Source organism: Carya illinoinensis, chromosome 13 (assembly GCF_018687715.1).
Source record: "Carya illinoinensis cultivar Pawnee chromosome 13, C.illinoinensisPawnee_v1, whole genome shotgun sequence".
Taxonomy (NCBI): domain Eukaryota; kingdom Viridiplantae; phylum Streptophyta; class Magnoliopsida; order Fagales; family Juglandaceae; genus Carya; species Carya illinoinensis.
In genome coordinates, this window is record NC_056764.1 from 13,807,674 (window position 1) to 13,823,002 (window position 15,329).

Here is a 15,329-nt window from a genome sequence, read left to right on the forward strand (position 1 = left end):
AAAATTCCATTTCTCAAAAAGAACCTAATGACTCTAATACTAATTGTTAAAAATTTGGATCTTCCAAATTCATCTCTTAAGATATACCCTTTGCAGGAATAACAAGAAAAATAGAGAAATAATAACAACACAAGAAATTTACGTAAAAACTCCAAAACAGGAGAAAAATTACCAAATCCAGAGAAGAAAATTCACTATGTAAAAAATTGTTATAATCACACAATTTTTCTCCTCATTCCAAACACACTCACAAAATTATCCCACCAATAAAACTTTAACTTTACACCTATTTTATTTTTACAAAAGAACCAATAGAGGAATTTAATTAAAGTTAAAAATTACTAAATAAACTTTTAACTAGTACACTTAAGAGGCTAAACCTCTTATTTATAACTTAACTTAATGCTTCTTTGTTTACATCCCACCTGTATGAGACTAAAAAGGAGCAATTAGTGAACATCTATCTTCTTTCTAATTTTGGCCCAACGATTGTTAAAGTGAACTCTCTATGTATTTATCCAAAACTTCTTTTTATTTACTCCAGCTTGGTAGATCTTAATTTGTTGAAATTCTCAAGCACGACCCGTTATTTCATATGTTTAACGATACAAATAGAAATACTTTGACAATAAATAAATTTCAGCAAATTAAATTTATAAACAAAATAATACATTAAATTATAAAATTATTTTTATCTTAAAATAAATATAAAATTATATCAACTTTTACTTCTCATTTGCATTACCATCCCAACAAAAGAAAATAAAAAATCTTTGATTAAAAAATTATTTAATAAATTTTTTTTGATTAAAATATAATATAAAATAATATAATTAATTATATTAATAGAATTAATAGAATATATAAAAATAAGAAAAAATGACTAGAGGTAGAATTTTTGTAAAATAAAATATAACAGCGGCTGCCACTGCCAGGTGCCACGCTCCAAGTCCAACCCTCTTATCCTCTCTACAGACTCCAATATTGTTCCTCAAGCCCTTTCTCGCTCCCTCACGCGCAACCAACGCATACACAAACAGATTCTCTTCTCGTTCAACTCGCTGCGTAACAATGGTGAGAGGTTCATCTCAGTCCCAATCGTCGTCTTCCTCGACCTCCAGGCCCGGACTCATGGCTCCGCGCGGTTCGGCTGCTGCGACGGCTGGCATGCGCCGTCGTCGGGTCGGCGCAGCTTCCACTACAGCCAGCTCTGGGGGGATCGGCGGCGGTTCTGGCCCCGGTGGCAACATGCTTAGGTTCTACACCGATGAAGCCCCCGGCTTGAAGATCTCACCGACCGTCGTTCTCGTCATGAGCCTCTGCTTCATCGGCTTTGTCACCGCCCTCCACGTTTTCGGCAAGCTTTATCGCCGATCCGGCGATGGAGCTTAGTTTTCTCTTTCGGATTCGCATACTTTCATTGTGGATCTTCGATCGTTCTTCTAGAGCCATAGCGATCTTCGGCTCCTGACTCGGTAACGGAAAACTGAGTTTTCTATTTAATTTTGTCTCGTTCTGCTTTGTAAATCTTCGGGGACTTGCAGCCTAATATTTGCATTTCGTTTCTTTTTGGATTTATCAGTAAGGAAGCGAGGGAATCTTGGCCTTGCTTGATTTTCTATCATCTGGTTTTATTTGCTCAAAATTTCTCTGATCAAATCCTTTTAACAATGACGTGCGGCTTGATTTTTGGGTATAAGAATGTGTGCAATCTCATGGTTGAGCTAGATAATTTCGCTTGCTAGTTTTTACTTTAATTTTTTTGACCTATTTTAGATGTAGAGAATTTGAAGTACTGACGCTGATCGAATCATAAGTATATGACGGATATAATTTATGAAACAAGTTTGATAATTATAAATTTATAAGACACCTGAAATGCATAAACAAGTTTGATAATTGTAAGATAACTGAAATGCAACTTTATTTTTTATTTTATGAACAAATACACCCCACATCATTTTGACACTGAAAAGATTCTTCTTTGTGCTTGGAAAAGATAACCAACCACCTGCTCCACCCTTTCAAAAATAGAAGAAAATAGAAAAGTAGAACTGCTCCATTCTCTGTTATGAAGAAAGAGAACAAATGCATGCCTAGTCTTGTTTGATGTTTTCTCTTAGATTTTGGTTCCTTGTTGTCGATCCAGTCTCCAATGGGGATGGTGACAGTGTAGATATGTAATTACGTAATTTTGCTGGGATTGGACAGAGAACAAAATGCAGTTTTCTCTTGTTCACAAGGTTCATGCTTGTTTTGCAGATAAATGGGTAAGTTGGGAGTCACACAAGCGCCCTGACAAGGAAATAAAAATGTCAAAATTTTTACTAGATGCTTAGAGTGTATGAGAACGTTCAAGTTATTTGGGTGGACCATATTGATGCATGTTTACTTGGTAAACCTTGGGGTTTGCATTCGGCAACTTGACTCAAATAAAATGAATGCTACTGTTTTTTGTTTTCCTTTCTTTTTTCTTGATGATTTAGTCTTGGAGAACAACAGGGACATGCAGCCAATTAGAAATCACATTACCCTTATAGCCAGTGCCATTGAGCAATAAAAGTGATTCTCTTTGAAAGTGTTGACCCACTAGGAAGGAAAAGGTTCATGAAAACTGAAAATTTCATGCGTAGACGAGTACTATACTTTGGGTAAACTTATATCCAAGTTTGATGGGTTATGTCACAAGATAGATGGTTTGCTTGTTTTTACAAGAAAGATAGAGAACAAGACTCATTCTCTTTGTTAAATAAAGTTTTGTATTTTGAACAACATGGTGGTTGAAAGATGGTGTAGAGGATATAGTGGCCGGTATAAAATGGAAGCTACACAATTATACAGGGTTGTGAAGCTATATATGGTGAAGGGCGGTTGCATGAACCCATGCATTCATGGTGACGCGTGGTTCATGTGCTGGCGGTTGGAAACGGTAGAAGGGGTGGAACATAATACGAGGAGGAGAAGTGAGATGCGGAGGCTGGATGGCTGCAGGGTGCGTCATGTCAGACCTTCTTCCTCTTAGGTAAATAGAAGAAGTAAAAGTAAAACCGAAAGGAAACATACAAAACCTGATAAAATGGCCAAATTAAGAGTGTCCACCAAGCGTGAGGTGTTAGGGACCGACTCAAAGCTCCTACCTCCCCACGAGGTAGCGGGCTAGCGGCTTGCTGGACTTGGAGCTGGTAGAAGAGGGGCTGGGTGGGTGTCTATCCTTTTTAGGGAAGATGTCTTGTTCAGAATTTTGCTTAAAACCAGCAGTTTATCATTATGTTTAGTTGTTTGGTTGAGAAGCAACAAGCTCAAGAAAATTGCGGTGGAAGTGAAGCTACAGGTGAAAACAGATGCTGAATATTTCTCGAACTTTTGGAAAAGGGTGGCACTACAGTCACCGTTGAAAGCTAATGCTAGTGTATTTTAGTGTGTTTGTTTAGTTATATGTATTTTTTTAACATTTATATATATATATATATTTATTAATTTTAAAAAATTCACATCATTAAAAAATCATAAGTAAAAGAAAAAAAAAGAGAAAAGAGAAGGAAAAATTTAGTTGCAAGCAATCTTGCACATCAATATATATACACATTTAATGTAATTGGTAAGAAAGTAAATTTTATTAAAAATAGTATTGATATTATTCTTTAAATTTTGGTACGTACGTACTAATATGGATATTAATATTAATTTTTTCATATTTAAAATTTAAATTAATATTATTTTTAATAAAATTTATTTTTTAATTAATTATATTAAATTGATATACATATTAATACAACTTGCAATTAAATTTTTCTTTATTCTCAACGAACTCCGGCCTATCTGGGAGCATGTGACAATGACTTCAAGCCGTTTGTTTTCACAACCCGCTAGAATGATGATACATTTATTACTCACTAACTATTTTTTATTATTATAATATATTTAAAATTTTTATTTTTTTATTATTTTTAAATATATTTTTAACATCCTTAATGACTAAAAAAAAAATAAATATAAAACTTCATTAATAATCAATTTTTTAACCATTAAGTAAATAAAAAAATTAAAAAGAAAAATTGTAAAAAGATAGTAGAAGGGTATAGTCTATTATTATTTTTTTTAATTTATCTCATCTCATTTAATTATTATAATTTTTTTAAAATTTTCATATGAAATAAAATAAGTAATCTATTTTTAAAAAAATTATATATTTTAATAATATTTTATTATACTTTTAACTTTAATTTCGAATAAGGTACGAAAACAAAGCTACATGAAATTTCGGCGATCGAACCCTACAAAGCTAGACGTGGGAAGAAAAGTTAATTGTACTAACTGAGATTTATACTTGTTTATCGAATGAAACCGACTAATTTCATGAAAAACTTAATGATAACTAATCAAAATTAAAATTATTATAAAACGAATTCATCATTTATATTTTATTTACACAAACTTACAATATAAGAAAAATATATTTCAGGTTTAACAAAAGGATAAAAAAAAATTAAATTAAAAAAATAATAAAATAATAATTTTTATAAATATATTTTTTTGAAATTATTCTGTGGCTAAAACCATTTTTATAGCGCAATGTTTTCTTTTTGAGTGTTTGGACGGAGGTGAACCCGCGAAAATAGATGATTTTGTCCACGCTGTTGGCTGTCTCTTCCCTCTGCAGACCGCTCTCGACGCTCCATGTTTCGAATGGCCACAGCGACATCCGAATACCCCGAGAAACAGAAAGGAACAACCATGCCAGAAATGTCTAATCGGGAATATCAACGACTTCTCTTGGGAGAGCAACGTTTGGCTGAACAATTTTCCCCGAAGAAAAAGTGAAACTCTGGAAAAATGAGCGTGATTGACATTCTCTTCCGCGTCGACGAGATATGCAAGAAGTACGAAAAGTATGATATTGAAAAGCAGCGCGAGCTCAACGCCTACGGAGACGATGCCTTCGCTCGCCTCTACGCCTTCGTCGAATCTGAAATTAAAGCGGCTCTTCAGGTACGAGTTCTCCTCCCTCCACTCTTATTTTTTAATTAATTATCTTTGTTTATTTATGTTTTCTTTAGCATTTGCCTCCTCTTTGTTCGTACTGTCCAAAAAGTCGAATGCAGCCAAGAATTGTATTTGAAGAGAAATAAATTTAAGGAAAAAGAAAGAAGATATGGGTTCATTTTTGAAGTATTTTCATTTTATTTTGTCTTTTCTTTGGAATTTGAGACTATATTTTTTAATTTTGCAATTCAATTAAACATAAAGAAATCCGAGATGGCTTCAACGGAGAACAACAGAGCATCTGCAGCTGCGTTAAACGCCGAGGTTCGTCGTACCAAGGCTCGATTAATGGACGAAGTTCCAAAGCTGCGGAAATTGGCTCTAAAGAAGGTGAATCTACTTGATTTTCATCTTTGCTCCAAAAGTTATATGTGCAAGTTTGAAATTTTGGAGCTGCGATTTGTTCCGTTTATACGTCTCGTTCTGGTAATGTGTTTTATCGTTTACGTAGTTTGTTACTATAGTTCCTGTTACAAATCTGAAACTCATTTTAATTTGGTGCAAATTATCATTTTTTTTTTTGTTTTTTTATTTTGGATCGCAGCGGATGCTAACTGCTAAAACTATGCGATAATACTTCCAAATTTATGTTTGTAACTACAAGATTGTATAGGCTATGGCTTGTTAACTGCTAAAGCTATATAATGATACCTCCGAATCAAGTATATGTACCCCATCAATACCAAGGAATCACGACGGTACTAATATTCTATAAGGGACAAAATTATCCATCAATGCTGAAGGATCATGATACTAAACTACAAATATTAAGAGAATCCAGATGCAAACAGACTTCAAACTATTAGGACTCCACCAAAATAGAATAAGAAGGACGAGGAAGCATATGATGGTTTTAGTATACAGCTTTTATTTTGGAGCATAAGAGAGCTCTTCCATTTTGTTTTACTTTGCCAGTACAGCATCCCTGGAGTCCTTATAAGTCTTGGAGCTTCTTTGTTTCTGCTTAGGCACTGTCAATAGCAATGTGTCCTGCTTTCATACAATGAAATACGTAACGATCTCCCTCTTGCATCTTAAAGTCTTTTCCATACAGTAGACAACCAAGAAAGTCCCTGCTACACTCACCTAGGCATAACTATGGCTACCCCTTTCTTATTGTACCTTGAGTACACTGATAGTGCCAGTAACCCTTTTGCTCGGCCATTCCACTTTTGGCTAATGTGGTATTACTTTTACAACACCATTATGAAACCTAACCAACGTGCCTAAAGCCTCATTGTTGATGGGTTTCATGAATTAACTTTTTAGGAGTAACAGTGGTATGATTCAATGGCCATTATACTTTGCAAACCCCATGGTCATGATATTTGGGCATACACTGACGCCTTTAGGTCGCATACTGGACCGTTCAGTTGTTTGTAATATTGACCATTTGCAAATGATGGTAATGGTTCTTTTCTCTTGACATTGATTTTAATTTTTGCCAACTGTGACATCCTTCTAAATAAATTTTTAAACTTGTTAAATTTGTATTAACAATGATCTGATAAAACAGGTTAAAGGGCTTTCAAAAGAAGATCTAGCCACACGTGATGATCTAGTTCTTGCACTACCTGAGAGGATTCAAGCAATTTCTGATGGAATCACAACTGCAGCAAAGCGCACAGGAGGATGGACAGCTTCATCATCCCATAAGAATATCACGTTTGACTCATCAGGTGACAAGTGCTTCTGTTACTCTTTTCTGGTGGCAGAAATTTTATTGAATATGAGTATTTCAATTGATTGTTAATGCTTGCTTGTTTCACTACAAACTACAGATGGAAATTTTGACAATGATTTTTTTCATCAAACTGAAGAATCAAATCAATTTAGACAAGAATATGAAATGCGGAAAATGAAACAGGCATGTAAGATTTCTTACTGATTTCTTGATGTCTATCCTTTAGATGGAAGGCCACAGTTGATGATTTGATCCAGCTTCTGCTTTTTTGTCATTTACATCTCCGAAATCTCATGTTTTTATATATGTAAATTGCACAGGACCAAGGTCTTGATATCATATCAGAAGGATTGGATACGCTAAAAAATTTGGCTCAAGATATGAATGAGGTTGTTACTGGGCTTAAGTTGAGTTTAATGAGGCTGGTAGAAGAACAGAGATTAATCAGTTTTTTTCCTCTTTTTTTTCCTATATATGTTCAGGAATTGGACAGGCAAGTTCCATTAATTGATGAGATTGACACAAAGGTGAAAAGTTTATCACTTCAGTCTGAACTTTGTCTTTCCAATCAGATCACACAAACAAAGTTAAAAATGTTTCATAGGTGAAAGTGCTTAGTGGTCTTTTGGTGGTTTTACAGGCTGACAGGGTGACATCTGAAATAAGAAATACTAATGTTAGGCTCAAGAAAACTCTGACCCAGGTAATGTTTCTGAAAATTCACCATGATAAAATGCACTCTTTTATCTGGTGAGATTGGTGTGGTTATGTTAACGTCACTTTTGGTTTTGTTCCAGTTGAGGTCCAGTCGAAACTTCTTAATTGACATTGTTCTGCTGTGCATAATACTTGGTATCGCTTCCTACTTATACAAGTAATTCCCATCTCTCTCTCTCTCTCTCTCTCTCTCTCTCTCTCTCTCTCTCCCCTCCCCCCCGTCCCCCTGATCCTGATTAAAAGAATATTGTGAGATGATTTTGTATGATTATGCTATTGGCTTCTTGATAATTTCTGTGTCCTGCATGGAAATCCTATCCTGATTAAAGTTAAACATGCATATTTATATAGAATGTACATTTGCTAATTATAACTGGAAGACTGTGCCAAGGCCATCTCAGCACCATGATAAATCCATATGAGTGCAGGGTAAAAGGTCATTCTTTCATTTGTTTGCTTATCCAAATACAAGGAAACATATGTCAAGAGCCTGATGGCCTAATGGCATATAACCCAGTTCTCCCAATGGAAAACTTGGGTTTGAACCCACCAACCCCCTTATCAAAAAAAAGAAAAAAAAGACGAAAAGAAAAGAAAAGGAAACAAGGATAAAGTAGTAGTTGGCTGCTTTAGGTGATGTTGTGGCCAATGAATGACAGCTGGATTAGCTCTGAAACTGCAATGATGCAGCTGTCAAACGTAGGTTTATATAGCCGAGAAAACTAGCATACATGGGGATTTCTAAGTTAAGAACTAACATTTAAATGCCAGCGAAAAAGTTCACTTAGTAACAGTTGCATTTGAAAAATGTAGTCACATACAAGGCTTTTTTATCTTTGAAACGGCCAACAGAAAACAACAATTTGTAGTTTTATTCAGTGAAGGATTACAAATGTTTAGGAACCCTGAACTGTTCTTGGCATCCCTGCTCTCTCTGTCTCTCTGTCTTGCTATCTCCCACCCTCCTCCACCCAAAAGCTAATGTTTTTGGTCTCCCATGTATTTTTTCTCTTACATCTAAATAATACAGCCTACTTAGGTCCTTTTTTGCGGTCAACATTTTATGGAGTAAGAATTGGCCCTATATATGCTCTATGCATGCGTTTGTGTGAGCACGCACACGAATAAAAAACACTTTCTTGTTATTTAAGGTTATAACACTCTAATAACAAACTGTCCTTTCACATCCGGTCACTGGCCGTATCAGTAACCTTTGTCATTGTATTACATTTTAATTGGTGCTCTCATGGTATCTGTTATGACTTTTCCACATATGAAGTAACTGTTTTCTTCTTGCCATTCATGGGCATATGCATATTAATTAGAATAGTTGAAACACTAGCCTTTGATTATCCTCATTCGTTGATTTCTTTGTAAATTATCTACTGACCAGTAATCTGGCTTGTCTGGTAAATTTGTAAATTCTATATCCTGTGCCGTTATTGGAAAATTTGATGAAGGAAGCCCCTATTCGTTACTACAGTTAAGGAAAGAGAAATTAATATCATATCATAATTTCTGTAGCTAGAAGTTTTTAGTCAGGACATACTATAATTAAGCCCCTATTCATTACTAGAATTTAGGATAGCTGCAATTTAAACTATAAGCTATTCTGTGCTTTTTGGGATACAATAATTATCAAATATACTTTCAGCACATACCTCAGGATTATGATCAACTGAATGTTGCGGCAGAGCTTAGGGTGAATGCGCCCTTTTTCTTTGCCTTGGATTTTGTCTATGTGCTTTAGAATGTTAAAATCATTTAAAGCTTCTTGTATTACCTTTGGCACGCTGAACAATCAGTTATACTATTAATTATATATCTGCTAATCCGTATTCATTGACAGTGTTATCTAACCTGATAAAATTTTAATCAAATTTATTTTTGATTGTTTCAGTATCTTGCGCTGAACTCATTTCAAGGCTTCTTCTGCAGCTTATCAGATCATAAAGCTGTCTGGTACTGCATCTTTCATTATTTGAGCGCCTTCAGGGGACCCAAAAAAGAGTAAAAATAAGAGAGCCTAGGTGAATCTTTTGAAGATCATCTGCTGTTCTTTTCTTTAATTTGTACTGCCTTTAAAGACTGATCTAGATTCTGCTCACTAAGGATGACTATTTATTAAGTTTTAGCTCACCAGAGTTTCAAGTGTATAGATAATGCCTATTTTTCAAGTTATTGTTCCTTTTCTTCTTCCGCTGAAGACATTTCTTTTAGTTAGGTCCCAGTAATGGTATTGAGCATAATTTTCCTTTTATCTTGATTTTGGTACCAATGGGCTAGGGTCTTCGTTCTCTATGTATAGTAGGCCTAGTGATTAAAGGATTATTAACTGAATTTAAGATAAAACAACTAATTCTATACATAAAGATTATTTCATTACTAACAGGTTTCTTGGATTTGTATTTAGTTTTTTATGCTAGACATAAAATTTTATGTCTGGCCATAAGATTGTTTTTTGTTTTTTGATAGATTTTATCTCTAGCCATGAAATTATTAATAGTATCCCAGCTGCATTGTAGGTAACTCACAAATTTACAGATACTTAACATAGAGTCCATGCAGAATATAGCTCAGAATTAAATACAAAGTATGCATTCTTAATTTCTAGTTATGTTGTATTCATTGGTCCTTGCCCCTGGAGACTAATTTGCCTCGCACTCTTTTATCTACATCTTATTCTTTTACAACGTGTGACCTTTGTGCTCCTGTCTCCGTGCCTCTTCAGTTGATTGGGAACCTTTTGCCCTTTGGGAAGTGTTGTTTCCTAATTATTACTTAGCCACGAAAGGTGATTCATTAAGGCCCTGAAAAGTGATGATAGATTCTGAGGGCTCAGGGTTGAAGATGCCATACTGATACTCGTTTTAACTGTAGCAGTTAATATCATAGTTGGCCAATGTTTTGCCAGGTTGATGATTCTTCTTTTCATTCTCACCCTTTAGCTTTTCGTTGGATCTAAAATACTCGTACTCATTTTCCTCGCTAGATTTCCTTTTCCGGTGGTTGATATAGCTGTCCATAGAAGAAACTGTTGTTGTCCAATTCACCTTATTGGTTCCATTTCCATGGACGGGTATAAAATGATTGCTTTTGCTGTTCCCTTCAGAGCTTATCCTTGAAATGGTCTAAATGGTTGGCAGAGCTTGATCAGCAAGTATCCAAGCCAAAACTCCAGAGTCTTTGTTTAGGTAATCAGTGATCATTTCCTCATCATATTTTTTGGGTGTTGGCTGGACCTGCTCAATCTTTGGTAAGCACTCCTGCAGTTCCAAGCTACAACTGTCTTGATCCTCACTTGCGTCCTTCAACATGTTGCCTTTGTGTCTAACCCAGCATAGTACCCAGTCATCCAACTGTGACAACAGGCAATATTTCCATACATTTAATCAGTTTACTTGCCCAAAATTGCTATAGAGATCGAAAACACAGATGAAAAACAAATGAAAACAAGGAAAAGAAGCTAATGGAAAACAGTTTCTGTGAAGCCATGTTAAAGCATGGATCTAGGTCAATTTCATAAAGATGTTTAGTTCCTCTACCACTTGTGCTGAACGTATATCAGCTAATTTTACAACTGTATGTCTCCTGCATATCTGCATATGATTGAATGTCATAAGTCTCCCAGAAACATTTTCTTGCCCACAAATACTACAATTTTCTTCAATTTGCATACTATGGTCACTTTGTAATTTCTGTGATTCAGGGAACTGAGAAGTTTGGCAAATGTCAAACCCTTAAATTTTCTTATTATTTGCCAATGGTTTAGGAGTGTGGGTTGCAGCAAAGCAAACAAGGCAGCGATGGGGCTCTTTAGTTATTAGTAATTGATCTCTTTGATTGTCAAGAAGGTTTTTCCTTTCGCCACTGTTGCTTCTCGGATTCAAATTACTAAAACCCATGCAACTCAAAATTCGCGTGAACGAAAATTAAGAAAACATATATAGGGGTGAACAACATTGGAAATCGTGAAACCCACTGACTCGCATTGACCCTTTCGACCTTGAAGGTTCACTCAGGTCGGGCAGTCTATATTCAGTCATGATCCAGTCTGTCTTAACTCTTTTTGGAGGACCAGTATAAAAGGCTATAGCCTTCTTGACTCCTATGCACCTTGATCCACAAGAGGTTAGAATCGGCTTGTCACTTCCGGTGGCCTTCCAGTAACCCGAAGCTGCAGCTCTGTTCGGCCTCTCCCCATTTGGGTACTTCCGATCCCTCGGAGTAAAGAAGTACCACTCATATTCTCCAAGCAAAGCTTTGCCTGTACATAGTATGCGATAAATAAAAGAAAACAGATCTGTTTAATCAGAGTGCGAAATCTATGAGAATGACTAATGATATAAAACAAATATGAGTAGAAAGTGCAGGACAAACAGGGTAGCTCCCATGGATTAAACTTATAGAGATCGATTTCAGCTATTACAAAGGCTGGAAGTGGACGTGAATTCACTTTGTTTTGCAACTAATGAACAATGAGCTCTTCGTCGGAGGAATGGAACCTGAAACCAGGAGGAAGTTAGAAATCTGAACAGGGTTTCTCCCCCATTGTAATCACAAGAATCACCGATAATATCAATTAACAAAATATGTAGACGGACGTACACAAGGCTACAGTGAGGACTGAGGAGTGGAGGCTATTTATATGGGTGCAATTTCATGCAGATGAGGACACCATGTAAGAACAGAAACAGGAAAGAACCAAATCAAACTTACGTAGAGGATTAAAGAAAAGGCACTCGTAAAGCAACCTTCTTGGCTTACTTGTTGGCATTCACATTTCACCCCCAAGAGTCTTGGGCACTATATATATTATTATTATTATATCTTGAATTCGATTCTAAAAAACTGCATCCAGAAATTAACTTACAGGGTAATTAAGACATCGTATGGCATATATACAGAGTTAATTAACTAATTCGATGTCACTTTCAGAAATCATGCATCATGAGTATGTCAATAGGACATTCGAAAGAAAATAACAAGAAAAAGCCACCTAACTAATAAGGTTCAGAATTCTAAAAATCAAATCCGAAAGCTGAGCCAGTGATTGGAGCCTCCATCAACCTTGTTTGAACTTAATGCATCGAATTTAATATATACTATAAGAAAAATGACTTTTTGCATCATCTAAATTAGTTACAAAAAATATAAAACGTGTTACTAACAAATAATCACGACACTTTTTGTATTTTTTTGCGACAAATTTAGGTGATGCAAAAAGTTATTTTTCTTGAAATAATTTGTACGTATTCATCATGACCTATAACAAATCATGTTAGAAGGCTTAATTTTATCATTTTATGTACGTACCTCTCTCTTATTTTAGGTCTTAAATTTTAAACAATTGCCCTGTTTTGGTAGAAATTCTCCAATTTCGACTTCTACTAAGGAACGTTCTGCAGGCCGGCGGCCGAAATACTAACAAAAACATTTCATGATTTTTCAACTATTTATCCTTAAAATTTGCAATACATTTCCCGAGTTTGAAAAGAAGAAATAGAACTATTGTAGAAAGGTATATATGGAAACTGTAGAGACATTTGAAGTAACAAAAATTTCAACGTAAGATTAAGATATAATAAAGATGCTAATATCTTCTATATTCCAGCCATCCTCACGTTGTTTTGTCCGTTTCCACGAACATTTGCGTGGTTTCCTTGGTTTGAACTCTCACTCCTAATTCACTACTCTATTAATATTGCATGACCTTCGTTAACAAGGCGATCGAACAAAAGTACATGAATTGCATTTATGCGAATCTCTTCCCCTCTCGATCACATAAATTAACATATCAAACTCGGGGTTCAAACTTGGCAATCTTTCGTTAGTTCTTATTCAGAATTAAAATCCAATTCAAAGGGAAATGATTTAATTAGAAAAGATCCAATTACATATTTTCTATATTTAAAAAAGATTAATCAATGCTACAATTGAAGTTTCTTAAAATCGTTATTTAAAGAAAAAAAACGAAAACTTTTCTTCGTGGGATCCTAATCATGATCTTGAGTAGTGTTAATTACAGCCCCTCATGATCGGGACATTCTACCATAGGTGATATGAGTCAAACCCGACACTAATATATTTGGAAGAAATGGTAGTTGTAGTTGTAAGTGTGTAAGTGTTGTGCAATCAATTTGAAAAAAGTGAATAAATATAAAATTCATATAAAAATAAATTAATTTTTTAATAGTGAATCCCATTAATTTTTTTCAAAACGATTGTATGGCGCTTACGTATTTCCACAACTGTATATAGCATTACCCTATTTTTTATTAGATTTGACATATTTGTAATAACCTAAAAAAATTCAAGCTACATCGATAATTGGACTAATATCCCCAAAAGAATTAGTAAGTAATTGATTGGTTTTCATACTATATATATATATATATTCCCATGCATATTCGTAGAAGCCCATTTGATTTGAGCTAACATAGAATCCGTTCAAATATTGCATTGGATTGAAGAGATATAATTCTATGTAGTGGTTGGTAAAGGGTAATTTTCTAATTAATTAGCCTCAATCCGATAAAACTGAGGTTTCCATTTTGTCTGTACTCAGATGATGTGGCACTATTGGCTTTAGTTTTGAACTTTACCTGTTCCACAGCTTAAATATGCACCAAATTAATGATCATTGACCTTTTTTCAATCGATTTATTCTGTCTTCTTGTGTGGAAGGTGGAGATCATATCGAATCCTAGGTAGCTAGGTTAATTTGTCTTTAAATGAGTAAATTAATCAAGAAGCTGATATCTTTTGTATTTTTTAATGAATGTGTGGGACATGGTATGTACAAAACCATGGACATTAATTTACACAGTTCTTGCTCGTTATATATATATATATATATATAAATGTACACGAGGTTAATAATATTGCATGCTCATGCTATCGATCACTCTATTTAGCACCTTCATTAGTAAGAGGTTTTTGAGACTCTAATACGCTCTGTAAGTATAAATAAATCCTTATCACAAAATAAGAAATACTTGATTTATAAAGATATTTTATAAAGATAACCTTACAAAATTAGTCTAGTTAGATGTGATATATCAGATTTTAAAACTCTTTTGATTATAAAATAGATCTGTCGTCTCATATTAATTCACATCAGCTTATTGATTTATTTTTATAATCTTTTTGTACAAGACTTATATATTACGATAATAGTGATTCTAACTTAGGCTAACTGGGATTCAGAGATAAGATGAGATGGTTTTAAATGAAAAATGAAAGTTAAATAAAATATTATTATAATATTATTTTTTAATATTATTATTGTCTTGAAATTTTAAAAAGTTGAATTAAGATTATATTATTTATTATATTTTGTATGAAAATTTAAAAAAGTTATAATAATAAAATAGAATGAGATGATATATTTTCCAAATCTAAATCTGGCTTAATCTCGTTGAACATTTCTTCGGTTTAGTTAAAGTCTCTGTTAGTCATGTCTCATGCCTCCACTAGTTGTCACCCAGGCGCTGATACTCTTCAATGGTCTAAACAGCATGTCGTTCATGAGGTTCAACTTAATTGACCTAGTTTCATTGGAATTTTTATGACCCAATTGTATTTTATACGTTGTGAGTATGTTTGAAACCTCATCCCAGGACTCATTTTTGGACTTTTGTTATAGTATGTTGACCCATACTAATTTTTATAATATACCACATATCAGCTTATTTATTTATTTTTATATTATTTAAATATTATATTTTAATATTTTTCATTCATTTCAAATATTTCTTCTAACTACTAATACTATCATCACATCCTTTGATATTTACAATATTTACTCTTATATAATGTCATATAATTATGTCCTATTTCAAATTAATCAAAATTTATAAGTCAAAATATAAATTGATTCAAA

General features: G+C 34.1%; 2 protein-coding genes and 1 pseudogene across 2 annotated transcripts; 2 read left to right on the forward strand and 1 right to left on the reverse strand.

Annotated features, from left to right (window-relative positions):
* The first annotated feature begins 937 nt into the window (after positions 1–937).
* Positions 938–2,462, forward strand: LOC122290735 (protein transport protein Sec61 subunit beta-like). The gene is made up of 2 exons (XM_043098346.1): positions 938–1,475; positions 2,263–2,462. The coding sequence occupies exon 1, from the start codon at positions 1,072–1,074 to the stop codon at positions 1,390–1,392; it is 321 nt and encodes a 106-aa protein (XP_042954280.1). The 5' UTR covers positions 938–1,071; the 3' UTR covers positions 1,393–1,475; positions 2,263–2,462.
* A 2,078-nt stretch (positions 2,463–4,540) lies between these two features.
* On the forward strand, positions 4,541–9,650 carry LOC122291254 (syntaxin-71-like). Its single transcript, XM_043098911.1, has 9 exons — positions 4,541–4,989; positions 5,248–5,373; positions 6,560–6,722; positions 6,825–6,910; positions 7,048–7,116; positions 7,210–7,254; positions 7,368–7,430; positions 7,525–7,601; positions 9,345–9,650. Exons 1-9 carry the CDS (start codon positions 4,834–4,836, stop codon positions 9,355–9,357), a joined length of 798 nt encoding a protein of 265 aa, XP_042954845.1. The 5' UTR covers positions 4,541–4,833; the 3' UTR covers positions 9,358–9,650.
* Positions 9,651–10,015: 365 nt separating this feature from the next.
* LOC122291253 lies at positions 10,016–11,996 on the reverse strand (annotated as a pseudogene).
* Positions 11,997–15,329: the final 3,333 nt, after the last annotated feature.

What these genes read in the sequence shown, in the direction of transcription:
- LOC122290735 (XM_043098346.1), top strand. Translation starts at nt 1,072, where the DNA reads ATGGTGAGAGGTTCATCTCAGTCCCAATCGTCGTCTTCCTCGACCTCC.
- LOC122291254 (XM_043098911.1), top strand. Translation starts at nt 4,834, where the DNA reads ATGAGCGTGATTGACATTCTCTTCCGCGTCGACGAGATATGCAAGAAG. An exon ending in TTGATGAGATTGACACAAAG is followed by an intron (nt 7,255 to 7,367) that starts GTGAAAAGTTTA and finishes GTGGTTTTACAG; the next exon opens with GCTGACAGGGTGACATCTGA. An exon ending in TCAAGAAAACTCTGACCCAG is followed by an intron (nt 7,431 to 7,524) that starts GTAATGTTTCTG and finishes GTTTTGTTCCAG; the next exon opens with TTGAGGTCCAGTCGAAACTT.